The following is a 27,326-nucleotide window of genomic DNA, read 5'->3' as shown; positions in this document are numbered from 1 at the left end:
GACTAGAGTTTGAACTTGATCCTGTTCACAATGTGGAACTCTTTAAGGATTTTAAGCAGGGACATAAATAAAATAAGGAAATACTGTTTGTATTTTCTGTTTTTAAAAGCATCGCCCTGCCTACAGGTATGACTTAGTATACTACAGTACAATAAAATCTTTACTACTGCCTTCTACTCCCCACTACTCTTATTTTGGTTTTTCAGTTTATGGGAAAAACAGATGGAGACTATTATACTCTGGATGACATGTTCGTCTCCAAAGCAGCTGAGAGAGAACGTTTTGGTGAAGAGGAAGAGAATCAGAGGAAAAAAGCTATTGCTGAGCACCAGAGTCTTGCTGCACAAATGGAAAAGTGTCTGTATTGTTTTGACAGCTCTCAGTTTCCCAAGCACCTTATTGTTGCAATAGGTGTTAAGGTAAGAAATATAACATTTATTGCCCTAAAAAAGTGATTTAGTGGTATATGTGGATTTGCCTCTTCATACTCTTAATATGATTCCTAAGGAATCTGTCTTCTCTTATTCTGTGTTTCAAATATTTTTCTTTCCTAAGTTCCCATGATTCTTAGAATCTTCTTTAGAGTGAGTATAAATATTTAAATGACATGAAGCTCACATTTTGCATGATTCTACTTTTTAGAGAGCATTGGTTAGTGGTTAAGGCCCTGGATTTTGGAGCCAGACTAGCTGGATTCAAATTCTGGCTCTGCCATTTACCAGCTATGTGACCTTATTTTCATGACAGCACCTGATTCTCAGTATTAAAATCACTTCAAAGATACTCAATCTAAAGTAGCTTCTGCTTCTTTCCTTACTTTCTCATAGAACCTATTTGTTTTTTCATAGAATAGCTCGTAATTTGAAGAAGTTTATTGTATTTTGTTTTACTTGTTTATTGGGTCTCTGTCCCAATAGTCTGTATGTTCCATGAGGACATAGATAACTTACTCATCATGGTATACCAAGCATCTGTTCTGTTGTATACCAAGCATGTATGTTCACAGTCACTTATTTCAATAAATATCAATTATAGCTTATTTAATAGTCACTAGTAATAGTCATTTATTTCAATAAATATTTGGTGATTTAATTCTTATATTAAGTAAATAATTATTGTGTGCCTGATATATACTGGACCCTAGTTAGTCACTAGGGAAAAGTAGAGACTCAGGTATGTGTGGAACTTGTATTTTAGTGAAATAGGGCAGAAAGTAAACAAGGTAGTAATTGTTCTGATTTAAGAAAGTGTTAATGTCATAAAGCAAATAAAGTGAGGAAATGGGATAAAATGATGGGAGAGTATTTTTTGAAGAGGTAGTCTAGAAGGCTTCTCTGAGGAGGTGTTTTAGTAAAGATATGAAAGATGGAAGGGATATGCAACATGAAGATATGAATGAATAATGTTTTAGGAAGGGGCATCAGTGAATGAAAAGCCTTGAGGAAGAAGTGAGCTTTAGCATTCATGGAACAGAAAGACCAGTGTAGCTGAAGTGGAGTGAGTGAGAAAAGTGATAGGAGAGAAAGTTGAGTGAATGAATGCTAGTTTCAGGAACTACTAGTTTGAGGAATATACATATATATATTTATTTATTTGTTGTGTATGCAAACACACACAATCATGCGTACACACACTTTTGTATCCAAAGAATTGGCTTTTCCATTCTAATTCTAGTCTTTAATATCTTTAGGTCATTGAGACAGTCAGTTTATCAGTTTGAATTTTGGTTTCTTTGACTTTATTTCCTTACCCTTCTTTTTCTTCTCCTTTCTTTCCCTTCATACTTTAGCAAAAAGGTAATGTAAAAATTCTGTTCAAAATTTAATCAATTAAGGAAAAAATACACACCTTAACCAGTTATTTGTATTTTTCTCCATTCTTTTCCAGACCTTTACATAAGCATTTACATTTTTATAATTCTGACGTTATGTATAAATATTTCATTCTCCTTTAGTCTTATCCTACCTTTAAGAAATGTAAAAATAAATGTGAAGTAATACTTAAATTTCTCCTACAATGCCTTAGGAGAAGTTTGGATTATTTTCAATGACTTCATTGTCTTTAGTGCTCTGAAGAAGACAGGCTGGGTCCAGGGAGGCACAGAGGTGTTAAGTGTATAAACCTTTTGTTAGCCTCCTGCTTTATAGGCTGCGTCCCAAAGTTGGCATTTCTCAATTCACTGGCCACAGGAAACCATTAGTCAATAATAGACATTTCTGTTTCTGCAACTGGTACTACTCTCATACATTCCTTTTCCCTTCCCAGTTTTCCTCTTCTGCTGTGAGGTAATCTACGTTTTCCAATTAGTCATTTCTTTTTTTTTTTTTTTAAGGAAGATTAGCCCTGAGCTAACTGCCACCAATCCTCCTCTTTTTGCTGAGGAAGCCTGGCCCTGAGCTAACATCTGTGCCCATCTTCCTCTACTTTATGTGTGGGACGCCTACCACAGCATGGGTTGTCAAGTGGTGCCATGTCTGCACCCGGCATCTGAACCGGCGAACCCTGGGCCACTAAAGTGGAACGTGTGCACTTAACCTCTGTGCCACTGGGGCAGCCCCTCCAATTAGTCATTTCTAATGGTATTAAATTCTTCTCTTTGCCCTCAACTTACTGAGAGTTGGCTGATCTCTTTCTTCCCTCTTGAACTCGTCTTTTTGTTCTGGATTCATTTTGAAACCATTTGAGTCTCTCCTTTCTCCACCTATGCTTTAATATGCTATCTTTGCTGTAGAAACTACCATCTGCCATCAGCCTTTCATCTGTGAATATTTTAATATAGAAATATTTGAAATATTGATTACAAGGAATTCATCAATTTCCAACAATATCTGAATGCCTGTCCCATCCATTGTAGCTAATAGGTTATTTTATTAATCTGAATAAACAATAACAGATTATTCCTTTTAGTTATTACCTAAGTTAATCATATGATTATGAGTTTCTAGGGAATTATTTTGCTGTTGAATGGAAATAATAAGCAATATTTCAAAGCAATTCAGTAATTCTTACTCAGCTTGAATTTCTAATATTTAAAGTTAATATCTTAAATCCAAATGTGTTAATGAAACTATATTAGTAGTCATTGGAGTCAGACAGTTAATTGGGGCCGGCCTGATAGCGTCGTGGTTAAGTTCATGTGCTCTACTTTGGCACCCTGTGGTTTGCGAGTTCAGATCCCAGGTACAGAACTACACCTGCCTTATCAAGCCATGCTGTGGTGGTGCCCCACGTACAAAATGGGGGAAGACTGGCACAGATGTTACCTCAGCGACAATCTTCCTCAAGCAAAAAGAGGAAGATTGGCAACAGATGGTAACTCAGAGCCAATCTTCCTCACACACAAAAAAGAAAAAAAGAAGAGACAGTTAAACAACTTTGTAACTTTCTAGTCATCAGCTATGCCTGCCTTCTCCCTCCTTTTTAAAATAAAAGTCATCTATCCACCTCCTTGTCTTAACACTGTGCTTTTTTGAAAAAAAGACTTTTTTAGAACAGTTTTAGATTTATAGGAAAATTGAGAATGCAGTTCCATATACCCCACACACAGTTTCCTCTATTCTTAGCATCTTACATTAGTCTAGTAAGTTTGTTACTATTTATGAATCAGTACTGATACTGTTTTTAATTGTGTATATGATTGTGATTTTACTGTAAATTTAGGTAAATATCCATATCGACTCCTACTTTGTCCTCTCTCAGTGAAATTTAAAAAATTTGCATTGTTTTGTTAAATAAATAAATATTGTCTGCCGTTAAATTTTCTCTAGCTAAAACCTTACAAAAAATAATAGAAAACAAGATTAAGCCTCTTTGCAGAATATTATTTATGCTTCTCATGAACACTCTTTGCTCACAACATACATACTAATTGGCCTTTTTTTTAAGACAGTTTATGTATAATGGAGAAACAGCACCAGCTTATAGGTAATACATATGTATAAATAAACAGAACTTAACCAGAGCAGTAAAGCCATAGAGAGGTCATTTCTTTCTCTCTTAATTAGGTTAATTCTATTTGCTCAGCCAGTAGCAAAAGGAAGGCCCAATTAATAGGCATATCTATCATTACCAGGCCATGTATCTTTTTATTCTTGCAAAAATTGTGTTATTTCAAGGTCTTTGAAAGCATTTAGCTTCCGCAGATTGAGGATAAAGTTCCATTCATTCTGCCCTTAGGTAAACTTAATCTTTGTGTGATTAAACAGTTAAACATTAAGACTTACACTCTAAATGCCTAATTTATTAAAAGCTCTCTTCACGGCTTTTTAAAGTCTAAAAATATTAAATATCTATGAATATTAAAATAAAATATGTTGCTTATAAGCAAGTATACTTTATTAAATGTTAGGTGAGCCCTACTAGGGGCTCATCTGTCACAATTGAGAATAAAAGGTAGTAACATTTCATCTTTGGACTTTTTTCCCCCAGGTTTATTTATGTTTACCCAACTGTCGGTCTCTTACTGAGGGGCACTGCCTGATAGTCCCTTTGCAGCACCATAGAGCAGCTACCTTATTGGACGAAGACATCTGGGAGGAAATTCAGGTCAGCATGATAATGCTCATTATCATTGGAATGCTCATGAGCAACTTGTGCAAACTATGGTGATAAATTCTAACAAGTTTTATATGTTCATATGGTGGATGCCAGTGCAGTAAATAATTTAAAGAGGAAACTATGCAAATTTGGTTTTCAGAATTATTTTGGGACTTTTCTGGAATGCCTTTTAAAAATTTATACATGCAAAACTGATTTAACTTAGAGCAAAATACAGTGCCAAAAAGATTCTAAGTAATACAGAAATCTAGTCTGTTTTATATTTTTGTAAGACATTAAGCTACTTGATGAAAAACATTGATAGATGAAGAAGAAACTTATTCATTTCAACAGATACTGAGTACATGAATATAAGGTATTACAGGTGCTGTGAGAAATGGAGAGATAAAATCATTCATTGATTTTGGCCAAAGGTAGTGTAGATTCTAGTACAGCTTGTATTATAGTTTAGCAGATTTTGTAAGCCAGCTGCATTATGGAAAATTGAATGAGGGAGGAAAAGCCAAATTGTTTTGTGCAAATAATGGTATTATGGCTCTTTTTGTGAGATAAAAGAAAAAGTTGTAGAAGTTGTAAATTATTGTAAGATATCAAGTGAATAAATATCTGAATTCTAGCTTATTTTAAAAAATATAGCTTTTTGGATATTTGTTTTTACTTTCAAATATGTACAAAAACTCAAATTAATTATGGCCTGATGAATATCCTTATGGTCATTCATCTCTTTTATAGAATATATACAAAAAATGATTTGACTTAGCAAAAAATATTGTTTGCAAATGCAGGAGCCACTTCTTTCAAGTGGTCTATCACCATCCTTTAGTAACATTTAATTTTAGACCTTATATTTGATAGAAAATGCCAAGATAAGTTTCAGCAGAGCATATGGGAATAATCACAAATTTTGAATGAATATTATCCATATTTTTAGTTTTATTAAATATGTAGTGAAACTTGGTCTCCTTTAAATTTATTCTCATCAGTTTGACAAATGTGCTTGAACATATGTCATAGTCAGACACTGTAGGTCGATTTTTTAAATATCCCAAATCGGCGATGTGGTGGTAGGTTTGTTGATGCCCATCTAAGTGGGCTTCACTATGGAATGATGTATATATAGGGACATTTCATTGGGAAACTTCTGGTGTTGGTACCTTTTCTTGGTGTTAGTCAGATCCTCCAGAAAAGTCTTTCAATCTCTTGCCTAGAGCATCTAAGTCTCCTTGCCAGAGTTCTGGGAGCTGTGTCAGGGAAGACGGCTGGAGGCAGAATGTTGAATATTTAAGAACGTTAAGTAACATTTCCTATAATGCCCCTGTTTTCCGACTGTATGCCCTCAGCTGTGTCTGGTTTTCTGAGTCCAGTAACTTTATCCTTTACCTTCTCCCAAGGATAATCCTGTAGTGTTCTGCTGGTGTGGAGCAGGGCATCTGGCATGTCAGTTGCTTTTTTTCCAAAAGACTTTCATCTCTTTCACCACACCTTCACCTCTCCTTCCATAAGGACTTGGTGCTGCTGATTCCTGAGCCTTTTGAGAAGTGTGCAGTGCAACATGGCTTTATCCTTTACTATCCCTGCTAGCCCCTCCCCCACACCACCCAGGTATGAGCCAGCTGTCTAGTGTTTAAGTCAGATATTGCAGGGTGATCTGATTTTCATTGTTTCGTCTCTCATTCTGGTTGTTCCAGTTGGTTTGTACTGTTTTAAAAATTAGTGTCAGTTTTGAGGGGTCAATCCATGAAGGGTATAGAGGTAAATGCGTATATTCTATCCTATCTCATAACATTTATCTTTGGATAACTTTATCTTTAGATATATTCTTTTTAGAAATCTTGAATAAATTATAGTATTAATATTATATGGTCAGCCCTAAATAGCTTGATTTTTTTTTTTTTTTTTAAAGATTTTATTATTTCCTTTTTCTCCCCAAAGCCCCCCGGTACATAGTTGTATATTCTTCGTTGTGGGTTCTTCTAGTTGTGGCATGTGGGACGCTGCCTCAGCATGGTCTGATGAGCAGTGCCATGTCCGCGCCCAGGATTCGAACCAACGAAACACTGGGATGCCTGCAGCGGAGCGCGCGAACTTAACCACTCGGCCATGGGGCCAGCCCGTAAATAGCTTGATTTTTTAAGGAAAATACCTAATTTTCATTTCAGTTTTTTCTTTTCTTTTTTTTTTTGGTGATGAAGATTGGCCCTGAGCTAAATCTGTTGCCGATCTTCCTCTTTTTGCTTGAGGAAGATTGTCCCTGAGCTGACATGTGTGCCAATGTTCCTCTGTTTTGTATGTGAGACACTGCCACAGTGTGGCTTGATGAGCAGTATATAGGTCTGTGCCTGGGCTCTGAACCCATTAACCCTGGGCTGCCAAAGCAGAGCATGCAAATGTAACCTCTACACCACCAGGCTGGCCCCTGAAAACTTTTTACTCATAATTACCTGATTTTTTTGTAATGTGACTTGATACAAATTAAGAATTGCAACAATCTATAGTGTAGCTTACTTATTTATATTGTAAAGAATTTTAGTCCAGATGTGTTAACTAAATGAGGAATGGCCATTAGGTGAGTAATCATACTTTAGAAATATGGAAAATAGTGATTACCCAGAGGATGAAGTGTTTTTTATTTGGAATATGGGAATTTTATATCATCCTCATAACATGGGATCTCTGTATCTCTCTGAAGCATAAAACAGTTTTGGTATATTATGATAATGAACTAAAAAGCTTTATTGTTTAGTAGTCATATAACTTTTAAAAAATGAGTGTTATTTAAATATGTATAGTGTATTTGTTATATTGAGCTGGGGGCAAATCTTGCTTTAATGGAATTGATAATCTCAAATTAGACCATTAAACTCATATTTTAAAATTAAAGTCTTTTGTATACATAGAGGAGAAGAAATACTTAGATGTGTCTGTGTTCTCCTTGAAGCTATTAGTATAATGTTTATATATTTTATAATAGTGAAATTTTTACATCACTACTAATTTAGTACTTTGGAATTTTCATTTATATCATTTATATTATATATTGGAATTACATTTTCATCTAGAATAATCATCCAATGGTTAAACCAGGAAAGGGTCATGAACAAACCTGAAGTAAGGAAATTTATGAGATAATCTTTGGATTATCTAAATTTTTATTATTGTTGGCAGCTGCTTTGTATCCACTTTTTCTCTTCCTCAGAAAAGTTTGGTTTTCAAAGATATAGTTCCACTCTAGTAGTGATTTTCCTTTTTCTAGTATATAGAATTGTCTGCTCCCCACAAAACTAGATAATGAAATAAATAATTGAAAATATTCATAATAAATAAAAATTTACAAACAGTAAGAAAATAGAGACCATCTAAAAACTATGTTATTAAACCAAATTTGTGTATTTTCCCATTTGGTTTTGTGTTTCAATTTGTGATACTAGGCGTGTAAAGATAACTATCTGGGACATACAGTTGAGTAGATTGGAAAAGAGGGGTTAACGGTTGTCACTTTCTGGTTCATCTGCAGCTTTAGTCGTATCATTGATGTCTGTGAATTGTCCATATTATTATTCTTCACTGTTGTTGCAAACAAAACTTAACTCACAGTAGCTTGAGACAGCAAAAGTTAATGTCTTATATCGTAGTCCGATGTAGGCTGGGCAATTCTTCAAGACAGTTTGCCTCCGAGCAGTGATTCAGGTATGCAGCCTCCTTCCATGATAAGGAGTCCTTCTCTTTCAGCCCCTTGGATGGAAGAAAGTGAACATAAGAAAGCACACTACCTCTTAACTGCTTTAACACACAAGTGACACATATCATTTCTACATGCATTACCCAGAACTAAACTTGGCCCCACCTAAGTCTGAGAAAGGCTGGGAAATTTAGTCTCCTTGTACACCCAGGAAGAGGAAAATGAAACTTTCGTAAACACAGCCTTTTTTGGGAAGAGTTTTTATCTGCAGAAATCAGACTGGGGACATGGCAGCTTTAAAATTTGAATGATCAATTTTACTGTATAGATATCTATAACAATATTTTATGTTTTATTTTTTATTGTAATTTAGCCTCAATTGTATGTGCACTTGAATGGTCAATTTTACCATGTAAATATCTATAACAATATTTTATCTTTTATTTTTATCATAATTTAGCCTCAGTTCTATATACACTATCTCCATTAATGTGATTTTATAATGTATAATACCAAAATCAGGGAATTTTAAAAAGGAGAATCAGTTATCTATAATCATCTATAATGATTTATCTAACAATGACTTATATAGTCATATGTCACTTAATGACAGGGATACATTCTGAGAATGTGTCATTAGGTGATTTCATTGTTGTGAGAACATCATAGAATATACTAATACAAACCTAGATGGTATAGCCTCCTACACACTTAGGCTATATGCTACTAATCTTATGGGATCACTGTCGTATATGTGGTCTCTTGTTGACCAAAAAGTCGTTATGCGGTGTCTGACTGTAATGAGATTATGGGTGTAAAGTCTGCAACCCCTTAAGCTGTTAGCCAAGACTTTGAGTTTAACAACAAATTGAGTGTCTAAAGAGCCTATGCTGAATTTATAAATAGCTGTGGTGAGAAATGAAAAGCGAATTTCGTATCTTTTGCTTACTAGGTACCTTTCTAGTTCACTCAAAGTATAATTATTTAATGTTTTTTTTTTTACTTGCTCTTATTTTATAAGATGAGTGAAAAATAGAAAAGATGAGGGACCAGTAATAAGTGATCAGTGGAGGCCTGGTGGGAGCCCAGAACTCACATCATCTACCTAGCAGTAATAAGCATCCCCTTTTGGGGTATCAACAGAGGCTGAGTGGGGAATCTGAACTTCCAATTCCACATGGCAATTTCTTAACAAAAACTTGATTAAATCTCCAGGAAATTATGCTAAGTGGAATATACCAACCCCAAAAGACTGCATGATTCCATTTATGTAACATTCTTGAAATGACAAAATTAAAGAAATAGAGAACAGATTGGTAGTTGTCAGGGGCTAAGAAATGGGAGTGAGAGTGAATGTGTTTATAAAGGGGCAGCAGGAGGGATCCTTGTAGTGTTGGAATTGCTCTGTATCTTGATTGTATCAATATTAATATCCTGGTTGTGATGTTGTGCTGTGGTTTTGTAAGATGTTACCATTAGAGGAAACTGGGTTAAGGGTACATAGATTTCTCACTACTATTTCTACATGTGATCTATAATCATAATAAAAAAGTTTAAGTAAAATGTTAAAAAGTTATAAATCAAGCTGATAAATCTAAATAAAAATGTTTCACCCTCCTATTTAGACAAATATACTTGAATAACACTCTCCAAGGCCAAGCTCGAATTTAGAATTCTCAGATACTTTGGAGGTCAACACATGGTGGTGTGGGGAGAGTTGCTTTTGGTCCCTACCCTGCAGCCTGCTCCTTTTTCTTCTAACCCTTAGCTTCATCCTATACTACAGTTTATCCTGTGAATACATGTGAACATCCTGGACTGCATGTCTAAGCTCCATCCAACCACCTTCTATAAATAGCAGTCCCTCAGGCCTAGGAGTGTGAAGTAAATAAGTAAAGTAGTAAAAAATAGTAAACAGAAAAGGAGGGGGAGGATTTTATAATAATGTTGAGCTCTTTGGGAAAACAGTCTTACTTTCAACTTTAGTACATTTAATTTTCATAAACTTGGTAGGACTGGATTATATGTGAAAATAGGAGACTGCTTGACTATACAAGGTTAGAAGTGAAGGGTCAGCAGAGACATGTAAGGGAACCAGCAAATGAAGATGCTGTAAGCCTAGGGAAACAATTGAAAGTGAATTCCACTTGTCTGTTACTGAGTTTAAGGATGCCTGCTTGCTCAGAGTACCTTTTTTGGCTTCTGGATGTTTTCCTATGATTTTATTGTCAGTTCTGCATGTTTTGAAAATCAACCTAAATTTGATTTCCTTTTCTTATTTTAGTTTTCTGGAACCGTTTCCAGTATATACGTAAAACTGTGTAGAGTGAGTTTCACTTTAAAAAAAAATATTGCTCAAATATGTGAAATTAGATAGTGAATGTAGAAAGTAAAAGTAATTATAAATTAACATTACAAAGTTTAGATATGGCTTACTATTTGTTTTTTATTTTAAAGGGATTTATTGTACTTTTATTATTTTCATATTTTGAATCTCCTCTAAGTGGTTTATTTACCTAGCCATTTTCTTTCTTCAGATGTTCAGAAAATCATTGGTAAAGATGTTTGAAGATAAAGGTTTGGACTGCATCTTTTTAGAAACTAATATGAACATGAAGAAACAGTATCATATGGTTTATGAATGCATTCCTCTCCCAAAGGAAGTGGGTGATATGGCTCCTATCTATTTTAAGGTATTTATGGATAGTCTTTACATGTGTACTTATTATTTTGCTACACTGCTGTTCTATGAATACAGTTACCTTAATTCTTATATTTTTTCTCCCATATACTTATATTCAATTTTATATCATGTAAAGAGATTAAGTAAAGCACAAAAAGTTCTCTGTATAAATTTCTTTAGAAAGAAATTTGGGATTTGACCTTTAAAAAGCATGCTTATTTATAAGTATGAACATACTATCAAGTGGTAATTTACAGTTTCTATTTTAATTTCTCATTTCTCAAATAAAAAATCAAGGTTTTGCCTTCAAGTCCTTTCAAGTCAAAATTATAGTCATAACTCTAGAAAACTTACTGAAATTCACAAGAGTCGAAGATAATACATACAAACAGTACAAACTACAATTGTTGAGACAAGATATTGCTGTAAGTTCTGGTATTTAATACCTCATCATGCTATTTGTAAAAGGAAACTAATATTTCACCTTGACTTACGTTTTTGGACAATGAATGACTAGAGTTCTTAATTGTGTCATTATAGTATTCAGGCAGCTTTTACTAAATAGCATATGTTTGATGCTGACCTGAATATAATATAATTTATAGACTAATATAAATGTATAAATGTAGAATCATATATGAAATATAACATGTGCAATGAAAAAAGAAGGTAATGTTTTGTGAGGTAGTATGGGAATCTTGCAAATGCAACATTTAGGCAGTATAAGATGGTAAAGTTTATTAACATGGACTGTCAATCCCAACAATAGTGAGGTGGTGAAAACTTTACTTTCTTTCTCTAGAAATTTTTAAAAACAATCTAATTATTTGATTTGAAGAATGGTATTAAAAAGATAATCCCAGACCCATGCTATTCTTATGTTAAACAAAATCAGTTGAGAAAGAGATTATTATATTTTTATTCAATCTTGTTTTTTATTCCCTCAGTAGAGCCTTAGATGATTGTGACTATAGGCATTGAGGTATAGGGCACAACATAGAGCAGTCACTGTTGCTTATGTTGGATGACAGAAATGTCATCTCTTAGCAGAATGGTGTGTCACTTTTCTACACTAAACCTTTTGTATGCTCATTAAAGATACATTTATTTGGTTTGGCTTTGATTTTATAGTGACTGTGCTACATTATAGTGTCAATACAAGTAACCTATGCCTTTTAAGTAGGGAACAGCAGTATATCTGATGTATTTAAATTGTGCTTATTTAAATGGTAATTTCATTTTCAAATTTGCTTCCTTAATAAAGATACTGTACAAAAATGATTATTTTATACTTGTCACCCTAGTTTTTCTTTCTGTTAAATATTTCTTTACCGTAATACAGTCATACTGCTTAGCCTAGAAGGTCTCCTAATTCCATTTCTATGTATTTTTTCCCCTGCATTGTTATTACTTTTTTGTATGTCTAGAAATAGTTCAAGTACTTAGTTGCTAGCATATAAATTACTCTCTGACATTTGGAAGAAGAGCAGTAAAACAAAATGAATTTGTTTGAGTAGATTTCTATGAATGGATTAAGGAATTTGTGAACTTTTCTGTTCACAAATTATGTTCAATATTAAATTACTTGGTCTTACCGATGGTTGTTTTTGTCATGTAAAGTTGAGCTGAAATTAAGTACAGGAGTTCAGAATGAGTAAAACAGTAATATCTTGGCTAAAGATAGGACTTTAAAAAAATCAAGAACGTCCAATTTTAAATAACAGAAATTGAAGCTTTAATCCATTCAAAATAATGACCTGCCATGTATAATATGCCCTGTAATTAATTCATTGCATTACTTTAATTTTAAACTGTCTCTTTGTATTTGCTTATTTATATTTTTTCATTAACAAATGGCTCTTTGTTAGAAAGCCATAATGGAATCTGATGAAGAGTGGTCTATGAACAAGAAATTGATTGATCTCTCTTCAAAAGATATCAGAAAGTCTGTAAGTATCATTTTTTGTCCTAATATAAGAAATTACCATAGTATTTAGGATTGTCATTAATTTCCGCATCTTATTTGAAAAAGAGACCATTTGGCTGAGTAAACCAAAGGTGAAGTAACTAATTCTACAAATAAAGAAGAAATTATTTTCATCTTATCTGGTCTAGCAAATGCTTATTTGTTTAATTGCTTATTTGAATATTTGTTTATTCCTGACCTGGCCCTCCGCCACTGTAGTCGCGTAATTGGCTGTGACAGCCATCAGACTGTGCCATGAGAGCTCCTCTCATCGACCTCTCAGCCTCTGTGGGACAAGTGGTGAGAGGGGCCTATTTGTTACTGGAATTATAATGAGAGAAACATTTTCCTAGAGGCTCTATTGTGAATTTTGAATTTTTTTTTTCTTATACAAAAGTTACCTGTTATGTTCTTTTAAAACAGTAGTTGAGTTAGCTTATGGGTTCATTATTCTTTTAAGGACTTTCCTGATCATGTTTCATAGTTTAATCTTAATTTGCAGATCAGCTTTTAGATAAAAGTTACTCGTAAGTTGAGTACTTCTGTGATGACTTCTCTCTTTTCTAGAAATATAAATTAAATGGAATAGAGATATAATAGAATTGTGGGTTTCTTTTTGTTTTTCTATTCAAAAAGTAATCTATTCTACAAATGTTTATTGAATGCATACTATTTACCAGGTACTGTTCTAGGTGCTTTTTATACATGGTGGAACAAAACAGAGATGATCTCTCTGACTTTATGGAGCTTATATTGTAGTGCAGGGGTTGGGAACTCCAGCCTGTGTGCTAAATCCAGCCTGCTGCCTGTTTGTGTAAACAAAGTTTCGTTAGAAAACATTTACACCCATTCGTCTATGTATTGTCTTTTGGTGCTTTTATGCTGCAAAAGCAGAGTTGAGAGTTTCAACAGAGACTATATGATCTGCAAAGCCCAAAATATTGTATTTAAATTGAAACTCTTATAAGTTTTCATAAGCTTTTTTAAGTTTCCCAACCCCTGTTCTAATAGATGTCACTAGAATATTTCTCTCCCATTTCTTCTTTTGGAAAGCTAGATTCCTGATCCATGTGACTGATAGGATTCCTTATTACATTTATTATATCCCAGTTAAAAGATTCAAATTTCATTGCATTATTGAAGATAGTTTTAATTCAAAGGTAAAAACACATGTACAGTCTTTTTCTTTCCCTTGCCGGTGAATTGGGCCAGACAATATATTTAAAAACAAAATAAAAAACAACCCCCCTCCAAATGTCCTGTTTACTACTGTCTTTTATGAGCCTATAGAAAAAGGTATCTAATAGACGTAGATCTTTTGTGCCTGAGTTTTTCACTTCTTATATTGTAATTTCCAGTGCCATTCTTTTAGAACATGATTTTTTTTTTTTTTTGAGGAAGATTAGCCCTGCACTAACTACTGCCAATCCTCCTCTTTGTGCTGAGGAAGACTGGCCCTGAGCTAACATCCATGCCCATCTTCCTCTACTTCATATGTGGGATGCCTACCACAGCATGGCTTTTGCCAAATGGTGCCACGTCCGCACCTGGGATCCAAACCGGTGAACCTGGGCCACCGAGAAGCGGAATGTGTGTACTTAACCGCTATGCCACAGGCTGGGCCCTAGAACATGATTTTAATGGCAGATGAAAATATTTCAAAGTAGAAATTTTAAGGGAAACATATTATTCTCCATTTGCTACACTGTATATGCAGGTTTTTTTACTGGTAAATGATCTAGTACCTATTGTAAGTTTGTTTCTTAAAACCTGGATAAGTACCTGAATTAAGTACCCAGAGGGTTTCAATATTTTAACTTAACTGATGTGGATAATAAGAAACAACACAGATCCTTGTTGGAATGCTAGTTGTCTATTCAACTTTGAAGCATTTAAAAAATAGCAACAATTGGCTTTTTTTAAGTCACTACACAGTGTTGTATCTGAGACTGAGAGTTGCAGCAGATGGGGAAGGAGCTGGATGACCTCTTGAGGTCCCTCTTAGCTTTAGGATTCAGTAATTACGTGGAGGGAATTGTGAAGAGAACTTGAGTAAAAGAATAATTCTAAAGGAGGTCACTTTTTAGGTTAACAAGCTTTCCAGTGTCTTTTTAGAATGATAAAATTGTTTCTGAGCATGAAGTGAACAATCTTGAGTTATTTTAACATTATTTTTATTCTGAAAGAACCTCATTATACTTCTTTTAAAAGCTCTATGTCCTTGGTAGTTTCATAGAGTACTTTACCTGCTGCATTGTGGGTAGGGTGATTTTTTTCTCACAGTAGATTCTTGGCTTTTAGTAGAGATTCACATATTTGTAATTCATTCTGATTCTTTGTTGATTTTTCTTTGCTGTGTGAATATAAGCTTCTCTCTTTTTTATTTTAAGATTTTATTTTTTTCCTCTTTCTCTCCAAAGCCCCCCAGTACATAGTTGTATATTCTTCGTTGTGGGTCCTTCTAGTTGTGGCATGTGGGACGCTGCCTCAGCGTGGTTTGATGAGCAGTGCCATGTCCGCGCCCAGGATTCGAACCAACGAAACACTGGGCCGCCTGCAGCGGCTTGTGCGGACTTAACCACTCGGCCACGGGGCCAGCCCCATAAGCTTCTCTTTTTATGTCAATTTTGTTTACTTTCTCTGAGTCTTTTGATTTCAGTGTAGTGTGAAGTTCATGGAAATGTACAAGGGAAACAGATCTGAATGTTCATTGCAGAGGAGTTGCATGATATTAAATAACTTATCGAGAAAAGTGGTCATTTTTCACAGGGTATTTTATTGAGATTTCATGTGAATTCTTCCTGAACTTTTAAATGGTGTGATTTTTAAGTTTAATTTTGTGATAACTATAGCAGTTGAAAAACATGTAACACATTTAGGGACTGATTTTGAAAACTAAGAAAAGTCCGTCTCAAGGAAAATTTGGTTTATCCAAAGACTTTCAAACTCAAGAACAATTTTAGGAAGTAAGGAGTAACATCTGGAATGTTAAAAGGGCAAAATTCAAATTCTCTTGTTTTTCTACCATCAGTAAAAATTTTTTGGTGTAGTTCTGTCAGTACCTTTCAAGACTGGTACCAAAGTTCTAACTCCTTTCCCTCTGGCTGGTCAGGGCAGGAAAAGGAAAGTGCTAAACATGTATGTACTTTGATGCTGGAGCCTTTGCAATACTTACTGACCAGCAACTCTTGTAGCAAGACAGTATAGGTTGTACCTTTTGCAGCCTGCAGCGAGAGAGCAGAGGAGAAGCTTGTGGCAGCGACTGTTCTTTGTGTAAAAGTAGTAGTGTGTTCATTATGCTCTCTTGGTAGTTGCGCCATAGGTTATTGAGCCTTGGTGTGTATATTAGTTTCCTATTGTTGCTTTAACAAATTACCAGAGACTTAGTGGTTTAAAACAATGCAGATTTATCATCTTATGGTTCTGGAGGTCACAAGTATGAATTGGGTTTCACTGGGCTAAAATCAAGGTGAGGCTCTGGGGGAGAGTCTGTTCCCTTACCATTTCCAGCTTCTAGAAGCCACCTGCATTCCATGGCTTGTGATCCTTTCCTTCATCTTCAAAGCTAACAGTGTAGGGTCTTCCATTCTCAGACTCTGACCCCCCTGTCTCTCTAAGTACCCTTGTGATTACATTGGCCCCACCTGGATAACTCAGATAATCTCCCCATTTTAAGACCCATTACTGGATGGTTCAACATCCACAAATCTATCAACATGATACACCACATTAACAAAATGAAGAATAAAAATCACATGATCATCTCAATAGATGCAGAGAAAGCATTTGACAAGATACAGCATCCATTTATGATAAAAACTCTAAATAAAATGGGTACAGAAGGAAAATACCTCAACATAATAAAGGTCATATATGACAAACCCACAGAAAATATCCTTCTCAATGGAGAAAAACTGAAAGCTATCCCTTTAAGAACAGGAACCAGACAAGGATGCCCACTGTCACCACTCTTATTTAACATAGTATTGGAAGTCCTAGCTAGAGCAATCAGGCAAGAAAAAGACATAAAAGGGATCCACATTGGAAAAGAAGAGGTGAAACTGTCACTCTTTGCAGGCAACATGATTTTATATATAGAAAACCCTAAAGAATCCACTAAAAAACTTTTAGAAAAGATAAATGAATACACTCAAGTCGCGGGATACAAAATCAACATACAAAAGTTGGTTGTATTTCTATACACTAACAACGAAGTAGCAGAAAGTGAAATTAAGAATACAATCCCATTGGGGACTGGCCCCGTGGCCGAGTGGTTAAGTTCACGCGCTCCACTGCAGGTGGCCTAGTGTTTCGTTGGTTTAAATCCTGGGTGTGGACATGGCACGGCTCATCAAGCCATGCTGAGGCAGCGTCCCACATGCCACAACTAGAAGGACCCACAACGAAGAACATACAACTAGTACTGGAGGGCTTTGGGGATAAAAAGGAAAAAAATAAAATCTTTAAAAAAAAAAAAAGAATACAATCCCCTTTACAAGTGCAACAAAAAGAATAAAATACTTAGGCATAAACTTAACCAAAGAAGTGAAAGATCTGTACACCGAAAACTATAAAACATTGTTGAAAGAAATCGAAGAAGACACAGAGAAATGGAAAGATATTCCGTGCTCTTGGATTGGAAGAATTAACGTCATTAAAATGTCCATACTTCCTAAAACATTCTATAGATTCAAAGCAATCCCTATCAAAGTTACAATGACATTTTTCACAGAAATAGAACAAAGAATCCTAAAATTTATATGGAGCAACAAAAGACCCTGAATAGCCAAAGGATTCCTGAGAAAAAAGAACAAAGCTGGAGGTATCACACTCCCTGATTTCAAAATATACTACAAATCCATAGTAACCAAAACAGCATGGTACTGGCACAAAAACACACCACAGATCAATGGAACAGAATCGAGAGCCCAGAAATAAACCCACACGTTTATGGACAGCTAATATTGGACAAGGGAGCCCAGAGCATATCATGGAGAAAGGAGAGTCTCTTCAATAAATGCTCTTGGGAAAACTGGACAGCCACATGCAAAAGAAAGTAGACCATTCCTTTACACCGTGCACAAAAATCAGCTCAAAATGGATTAAAGACTTGAATGTAAGACCGGAAACTATGAAACTTCTAGAAGAAAACATAGGCGGTACGCTCTTTGACAGCAGTCTTAGCAGCATATTTTCAAGTACCATGTCTGACCGGGCAAGTGAAACAAAAGAAAAAATGACCAAATGGAACTGCGTCAAACTAAAAAGCTTCTGCACAGCAAAGGAAACCATCAACAATACAAAAAGGCAACCTGACAATTGAGAAGATGTTTTCAAACCATATATCAGATAAGGGGTTAATGTCCAAAATATACAAAGAACTCATACATCTCAACAACAAAAAAACCAACAACCCAATTAAAAAATGGGCAAAAGATCTGAACAGAGATTTCTCCAGAGAAGATATATGGAAGGCCAACAGGCATATGAAAAAATGCTCAACTTCATTAGCTATCAGGGAAACGCAAATCAAAACTACAGAGAGGTATAACCTCACTCCAGTTAGAATGGCTATAGTTAACAAGACAAGAAACAGCAAGTGTCGGAGAGGATGTGGAGAGAAGGGAACCCTCATACACTGCTGGTGGGAGTGCAAACTGGTGCAACCACTACAGAAAGCTGTATGGAGTATCCTCAGAAAATTAAGAATAGATCTAACGTATGATCTAGTTATCCCACTGCTGGGTATTTATCCAAAGAACTTGAAAACACAAAGGCATAAAGATACGTGCACCCCTATGTTCATTGCGGCATTATACACAATAGCCAAGACTTGGAAGCAACCTAGGTGCCCATCAAGGGACAAATGGATAAAGATGTGGTATATATACATGATGGACTACTACTCAGCCATGAGAAATGATGAAATCCGGCCATTTGTGACAACATGGATGGACCTTGAGGGTATTATGCTGAGTGAAATTAGTCAGAGGGAGAAAGTCAAATACCATGTGAGCTCACTCCTAAGTAGAAGATAAAAATGGCAAACACACACATAGCAATGGAGATTGGATTGGTGGTTACCATAGGGGAAGCGGGGAGGGGAGGGCAAAAGGGGTGATTAGGCTCACGTGTGAGGGGTGGACTATAGTTAGTTTTTGGGTGGTCAACATGATGTAATCTACACAGAATTCGAAATGTATTACGATGTATATCTGAAAAAAGAAATAAGACCCATTACTTAATTGTATCTGCAAAATCCCTTTTGCCATATAAGGTAACATATTCATGGCAAATAGGGGATTAGAGCATTGACATTTTTAGGGGACCATTGTTCTGCCAAACACAGTACAGTAAAAGGCATGGGCACTGTCATCACCAAGTGCTTCCTCAAGTTCTCTCTCCTTCAAAGTACTGTCTTTTAGTTGATGTAGTTCTATAACATGATTTGAACCATTCAGATTCATGTTTGACACATGAAAGACCTACTTCAGCTAGCAAAAATATTTTAATAGAGCCTTGCATTCTTTATTCTTAGACCAGGTTTGCACATAATACTGTTGTATAGGAGACAGAAATGAAAGTAATATTTGAATAATCTTCTCTGTGCCGAGCATTGGGCTGTGTTCATTTTCCTATCTGATCCTCACAGCAAACCTCTGAGCTCTTCATATTTCTCATGAGACTCAGAGATGTTAAATAACTTGCGTGAATTTACCTAGTTATAGGAATCAGAGCTGCAATTAGAGCCTTGTCTGTCTTTTTACTTCAGTTTTTCTTAATTTTCTAGGTCATACATGTTTATCATATTAAAATGAAAATATGAAAAAATACACAGGCACAAAACAGTAACCCATTTCTGGGCAGTTTTACGTACTATTTTGTAAACTGATTTTTTTACTTATGGCTTTCCTATAACGTGAACAACTCTTTATAAGCTCTAATTTTAATTGCTTTATACTATTTCAAGGTGACCACTCTCTTTCCACCGTACCATACTATCTCTTTCCAAGTCTTGCCTTCATGAGGACACAATACAAAAGATGTATAGTTAAGAAGAAATATGTGATTCAGTGCCAGAATGAGTAAATGCTGACTGTATGAGGGAGTTGGAGAAGAGTAATATTACTGTAAATTGACCCAGTTGAATAATTTGTAGTGACAGAATTGAGGCTTGGAGGAAAAGCTTACAAGGACACAAGAAATTGATAAAGCAAGAAATTATGACCTTTCCCAATCAAGAAAGAGTTTAAAATACTTCATATGAGTGTATGTAGAAAGAGGGAAGGAGGGAAAAAGAGAGGGAAAGATAATAGTTAATCCTAGAGATATTTTGAAATGAGGTTGGTAAACTAAATATTGCTATACCCATCTCACCAGTTAATACAAAATTATGATTGTTCAAGTTTAATTTATCTTTGATAAATGAATACTAGTAAAGTCTAAGGGATACTATAAACAAAGCTCTAGGTATATGGCTAGGCCCCTCTTCCTATTCTGCATTGTGAGGAAAATATAGGAAATCTTATCTTTATTCTATATTTGTGTAGTCTAAGTAGAATTATTCTGCTGTTATATATATAAAAAAATACGTTTTCTTTCCTGTTTTCCCCAAAGACAGGGAAATAATTGGTTTCGATTATAATTGCTAAGTATTATGAAGAGTTATATGGCTGAAAGACTACAAAATGAAATGTTTTACTTAGAAAAGTTAGATCATTGCTTAAGTATCTCTAAATGGAAATTCATTGCATGTATTTGTCTTGAGGGATGCTTAATTACTGTCATGTCAGAGAGCAGGAAAAGAGATTAAACATAACTTTTGATTTCATGTTGTATTCTTGTGTGATTTATCTGTTTATTTAGGTACCCAGAGGCTTACCTTACTTCTCTGTGGATTTTGGCCTCCAAGGAGGATTTGCCCATGTCATTGAAGATCAACACAAATTCCCTCATTACTTTGGAAAGGTATGCTCACAAACTAAATAAAATTCTAAAGTTTAGCAAGTTGGTAACACTTTTGAAGGTAAATCAAAACTTTGAGCACAAGATATAGTGAAGTTGGTGAGTACTGTTCTATTCAATTTTTAGAGGAAGGACCTAGAAACTATTAATACAAATATCCCAGAATGAATGTCACTTTGGAACCAAATATTTGTTAATGGTGTCAACAGTGACTGCGATGTTTTCCTGTGGAATCAGCCAGTCTTGTGCTGAGAATGATGATAATTGCTAACACTTATTGAGGGCTTACAATGAGCCAGGTGTTGTTCTGAGCACTCACTTAATGCTCACAACAACTCTATTATGAAATATTATTACATTATTTTACAGATGAAGAAACAGCTACAGAGAGGTTGTATAACTTGCCTAGGGACACGTGCTAATAAGGGACGGAACTAGAGGTACATATACTCATGGTTGAACTAGAGAACAAATCATTTCACCTCTTCATTTATAATTAAGCACCATATAGTCCAAGAAGAATATCTGACTCATTTCACATAGATAATTTATGGGCAGATATTAGAGTATAGATCTTTCAATTGCCAGTAGATTCTTTCCCTTACTAGAGATTGCCTTCTAAGGCTATAACCCTTAAATTGAAGGTCTGCTTAGTATCTGGGAAGTGTGTGACTTAGTACCAGAGACTGAATGAAATTAAAGTAGCCATTGAAGCAGTCAAGAGAAGTCTGGGTAGTAACAGCTCTAGAAGTGACCTTTTAATCTAGTGCATCTCAGGCCTTTCTGCTCATGTCATGCTCTAAATTACAGGAGCCTAGATGAACTCTGCCCAGGGTTCCCTGTTCTCCTTCCTCACTTTCATCTCCTATATAAGACCATCTCCTCCAATGAATAGGGGCATGCCAAGAGAGATCTCAACTCCAAACATTTGGATTCAAACTTTTTATTCTGTTGTCCTTGAAGAGTTAACCATAGGTCCCAGATCACATACGTCTTTGAACTGTTGAGATATATTATAGAAACTTGAGAATTTTTCAGAATATTTTTTTCTAGAGTTAACTAGAAAGAAATTTGTTTTCATTGCTCTGAAAAATTCCCTTGTTATTCACTAGAGCTCTATAACTGAAGGCCCTATGACTCTGGATTTATTTTTTTTAAACTTGATTCTAGTGAAAACAAAGTAAAATATTAATTTTTTATTTGTATAAATTTAACTGAGAGATTGCTGTCCCTCCAAATATTATGGTTTATCTAATACTGTTTTAATGTTAAAAGTAAAGCTTCTTCAGTTAACACTGCATCACTGATCCATTTTTGCCAAAATTTGCTTTCAAGAAACAACCTCTGAGCCCAAGAACTCCCTTCAGCCTGCTCCCTAAGCAGTTGTTCAGAGAGCAAGAAGGGATAATCTCTTGCCATTAACATCTGCTTCAGTAGCAGAACAAGAATCAATCCTGTTGGTACACATAGGACAAAACTTGATGTTTTATAGAGACAATGTTAGATGAGTTTATGAGGTAGACTTCCTTAAACTACGTTGCCTACTTAGCTAATGCCAAGAAATTCTTGCATTAAATCTAAATTTACCACATTTCTCTTGATGTCTTCTATAAACTGTTTTCTCTATGGGCCTCTTTATTCCCCTTTCTCCATGAAAGATGTTCCCTTTTCCATGAAGCTTTTCCTAATCTATCGAGCAAATAGAACCTTTTTTTTTTTTGAGTCTCCATATGTTCTGCTTTGGCATTTACCTTATTCTGCTTTATAAGACAATCCTTTGTATAGTTAGGTTATTATTCTGGCTCCTGCCACAGCTCCAGATTTGGTGATGAGCTCTCTGAAGACAGATAGATGTGTGTTACTTATCTTTGAAGCCCATACATTATTTGGCACTTGCTTGTACATGGCGGGCCCCTTCTGCATATTTGTTAAGATAAAGAACCTGTGTCTTAGAGAGATTGCATCCAGGATCTCACCACACAGTCCTGTAGAACTAGACTGAATATGCAGGATTCAACCCTTAGTCCAGTGTTCTTCTGTATTACCATACTGACCTCCTTCTAAGCTTACAAGTCTCCTCCATATCTTTCTGTACATGGATACTCACAAGCATAAATTTGATTAATTTCTGTAGCTAACAGCACAGGAAGAGGATAATGAAGGAAATCCTCTAGAATAATAAGCAGACAATCAAAATCCATTCCTGGGGCCAGCCCGGTGGTGTAGTGATTAAGTTCACGTGTTCCACTTTGGAGGCCCAGGTTTCATAGGTTCCAATCCCGAGCGCAGACCTAGCACCTCTTGTCAAGCCATGCTGTGGCGGCATCCCACATAAAGTAAAGGAAGATTGGCACAGATGTTAGCTCAGCAACAGTCTTCCTCAAGCAAGAAGAAGATTCGCAACAGATGTTAGCTCATGGCCAGTCTTCCTCACGCACGCACAAAAAACCCATTCCTTCAGGGCTTGGGAATGTGACTTTTTAAATAAAGGTGATTTATAATTTTTAATTCTTGGTTTACTTAGAGTAGTATTAAAATATGATTTTATTTCCTGAAAAAAGATCTCCAGCTAATAGAAGAAACTAGTTTAAGTATACTAAATAGCAGAGAGAACGTTAGCCTGAGATTCAACTGTAGTTGAACAACCAAGTTAATAATTACTACATGTTGATTAATTTTTTTCCCAAACTGTTTGCCATAGCAGCTAATAAGGACCGAATGAATTAAATTTCACTTTTTCTTCCTCCCCTTTGCTGCTGTCTGGTAAATGTGCTTACAGGCAACAAAATAGACAAATTGCTTGACAGGAGACACAGCTAGGACTCCTAGAATTACAGGGTTTGCATAGTTAGAACTAATTAAAAACAAGATTTTTTTTTAACTTGAAACTAATATTTATGTCAAATTTGAACATCCTCATGGAAAACTACTTAGTTATATTTAGTAGCAGCATGAACAGAAATAGTTTCATTCCTGTTTTCAGTGTTTGTACATACATGTGTTTGTATTTTCTCCTTCTTTAAAAAGGAAATCATTGGTGGGATGCTGGATATAGAACCAAGACTTTGGAGGAAAGGAATCCGAGAAAACTTTGAGGATCAGAGGAAGAAAGCACTTCAGTTTGCTCAGTGGTGGAAACCATTTGACTTCACCAAAAGTAAAAAATGTTGAGTCATATCTTTCAGTTTTTATTTCCTCTTCAGTTTCCTTTCAGTTTTTTCCATTGCATCTAACTAAACAACTGACCCTCAGGTCATAGGGAAAGAGAGTCATGCTCTGGGTCTCTGACAACTGTACATCCTTGGATTCTGTCGTTGCCTTCCCCACCTCTTCCCTTGGACTTCATTGTAGTAACTGTGGAGTGAGACTAGATATATTGAGTGACCTGCTCACGTTCCTGTTCTGTACCTATGTCCTGGTGTTTTGAACTATTCAGTTAAAAAGATAGAAGGACTTGTCTGAATGATTATCTAGGAAGTTTAGCAGATCATTGGTTCAGAGGAAAGTGAGTCCATTTCAAGGTTAAGTCTGTTGACTTGCTTCTTTCGAATTTTTTAAACCAAGTTGGCATGTTCAGTAATTGAAATTTCTTTTCATAGCATTTTATAGAGGCTCTTAATTTTCTACCAGTAGCATATATATTACTGCTATTCTTTTTACTAAAGGAAAAAGAATGTCCCCAAAGTAGTAAAGAATTAAATGAAGTATAACATGTTCATGATTCATTTGTTTTTATTTCTGGATTTTTAAATAGTGTCTTTGAATTTTGGTGATTTTAAAAGTAATTGTTCCAGATACACAATTTACAGTTGTTTGGGGTTTGTAAGAAAGTTAAAAATTTTAGCCAAATCATCATTTTGGGGTTGTATTTATTATTACAAAATCTTAAATAATGAGAGTATTCTAAATGTTGGGAGTATATTCTCTTGTTCCCTACTTGATCTAAGTTTCTTCATTTTCCTTTGTTTGTATATTTGGTGTCAAGAGAAAACCATATACTTATAAAATGTGGCCATGGTGTAAGAGTGCTCCTATTTTTCTTACATGGGAGATATTTTTATAGTCAGCCTTTTTCAAAGATGCTGGTTTTTGGAGCTGAACCTTTATATTTTGTCATGAAATATTGAATACCTAGAATCAGTGTGATACGTACCTGAGAGTAACTCATAACTCTACATAGTTATTTCTAATCTTGGCATCTCATTATTTCTTTAGTTTGTTAAAAAAAGAAATGTTTATGTTCTATCTAGTTTTAAAATTTCACTTATAAGTGGAAGTTTGTTTCAGTTTCTCACTATTTGCAAATTGCATTTAAGTATATGTATCAAACAGATACTTGATATTATTTTACTTACTGCTATTTTCAAATTCTTTTGGCTTTGCTGCAGTCTTAGAGGAGTCCATAATATTTATTTATTCCATCAGTGAGTTAACAAACATTTGTTTGCAGGGCATTTTATTACGTGCTGGTAGTGCAAAAGTAAAAAGTATTTTCTCTACCTTAAATTATTTTACAGTTTAGTGGCAAAAGAGACATGTACGTAAATAATTACAGCACAGTGTAAGTTCTAAAGCGAGATATGTGCCAGGTGTATTTCAGTACAGGGGTAAAGGACTATTTCATACCTCTTCTGTCTTCATTCTTAGCTGATGACCTTGCTTCCTGTTTTACTGAGGAAATAGGACCAAACAGAAGGGAATTTCTGTCACATCTGTCTATATACCTCCCTCGGTATCCATGTACTCTACTTTTCCTCTTGCTAATAGTAGATAAATTATTTTGTTGTTCTTATCTAGGGCTAATCCATTCATTTATGCTGAATTTATCCCTTTTCACCTACTCAATTGCCCCTACTCTCTCTGTAATATTAGGTTTTTTCCTGTCTATGGGATTATTTCTATTAGTATGCAAAAACATTTTACAGTATATCAACAACAAACACGGCATCATATCCCCCTCTAGCCGTTTATCTTCTCCGGTTGACAGCAAAACTCATTAAAAAAAAATCTATTTCTTCTCCTTTCATTTTCCTCCTATTTTCAGTACAGTTAGACTTCATCCTCACCATTCTACTAAAACTCTTTATGTCAGGATCCTCAGTGAACCTTCCACATTGGCATATCAACTAATTAATGCTCAGTGCCCATCTTACTCTACCTGTCAGCATCATTGATATACTTGATCACTTTCCCTTCTTGAAACACGTTTTTTTACTTTGCTTCTTGAGCACCATCTCTTATTTATCCTCCTTCCTTACTGGCTACATCCTCTCAGTCTCCTTTGCTGGTTCCTCTTCATCATCTCTACTTCTAAGTGTTGAAATGCCCATTCTCAAAACTTATCTTTTCTTCTACCACTCTTACTCTCTCCCAAGGTAAATCTCATCACTAAAATGGTCTTAAATACCATTTTTAAATTGGTTCATTTATTCAACAAATATTTGAGTGTCTTCAATATGCCAGACACTGCTCTGCATGCAGGGGATACGTTAGTAATAAAACAAAAATCACTGTCTCTAAGGAGTTTACATTATATCGGGGAAGACAGACAGTAAACATTAGACATAATAAATAAATTATCCAGAAAATGTCAGAGGTGATAAGTACTATGGAAAAAGGAAAAGTAGGACAGGACAAGGAGGATATCTCCCAAATTTATGTCTTCACTCTGGACCTCTTCGCTGAACTCCAGAATCGCATATCCAAATTCCAACTTGACGTCTCTAGTGTATGTGTAATAGGCATATCCAAACTGAACTTCTTTAACAGTTATTTATAACAACCATTTTATTATGTCTCATGGTTTTATATGTGAGGAATTTGATCAGGGTTCAGCTGTATGATTTGCCTCTGCTTCCTCATGTCTGCGGCCTCAGCTGGAGTAGCTCAAACATCTGGAGATGACTGGGGCCATGTGTCTGGGGCCCCTTTCTTCAGATGGTATATATTGGGGCTGGAATGGTCGAAATGGCTCTTTCGCTCACATGTCTGGTACCTGTACTGGAATGATTGGAACAGCTAGGGACAGGCTGTTAACACTCTCTTCTCCTATAGCTAGTTGACCTTGCTATTTGGCTTCTGGCTTCCTCCAGAGCAGCCATTCCAGAAGATAGTTCCAAGAGATAACAGGTGGAAGATGCCAGTCTCTTAGCATCTGGGCCCAGAAATTGGCAGTTTCATTTTTGCTGTATTCTATTTGTCAAAGTTGTCACAGAACCCACCTACATTGAGGAAGAGGGGTCTTATACCTCTTGATGGGAGTACTATCAAATAATTTGTGGCCATCTTTAATCCACTACAGTCCACCCTCTGATCACAGATTTATACTCCTCCCATGTGAAACATATATTCAAATCCTCCCAAGAAAATTTCTTCCCAGTAGGGCATTAGGCTTAGGCTCAAACTCAAGATCCCATCTAAATCAGACCGGATGGAGATGAGGTTACTCAGATGCTTCAGGATCTGAAGACCTGTGA

General features: G+C 35.4%; 1 protein-coding gene across 1 annotated transcript in view; it reads left to right on the top strand.

The window, feature by feature from the left end:
• The window catches only part of CWF19L2 (CWF19 like cell cycle control factor 2), a 114,998-nt gene extending 90,438 nt beyond the window's left edge, over positions 1–24,560 (top strand). Inside the window, 6 exon segments of the mRNA XM_070623054.1 lie at positions 207–419; positions 4,429–4,545; positions 10,774–10,929; positions 12,788–12,868; positions 20,752–20,853; positions 23,878–24,560. Coding sequence (XP_070479155.1) covers positions 207–419; positions 4,429–4,545; positions 10,774–10,929; positions 12,788–12,868; positions 20,752–20,853; positions 23,878–24,021 — 813 coding nt within the window. The 3' untranslated portion in view covers positions 24,022–24,560.
• Positions 24,561–27,326: the final 2,766 nt, after the last annotated feature.

Source organism: Equus przewalskii, chromosome 6 (assembly GCF_037783145.1).
Source record: "Equus przewalskii isolate Varuska chromosome 6, EquPr2, whole genome shotgun sequence".
NCBI classification, from domain to species: Eukaryota; Metazoa; Chordata; class Mammalia; order Perissodactyla; family Equidae; genus Equus; species Equus przewalskii.
This window is presented reverse-complemented; position numbering and strand designations above follow the sequence as displayed.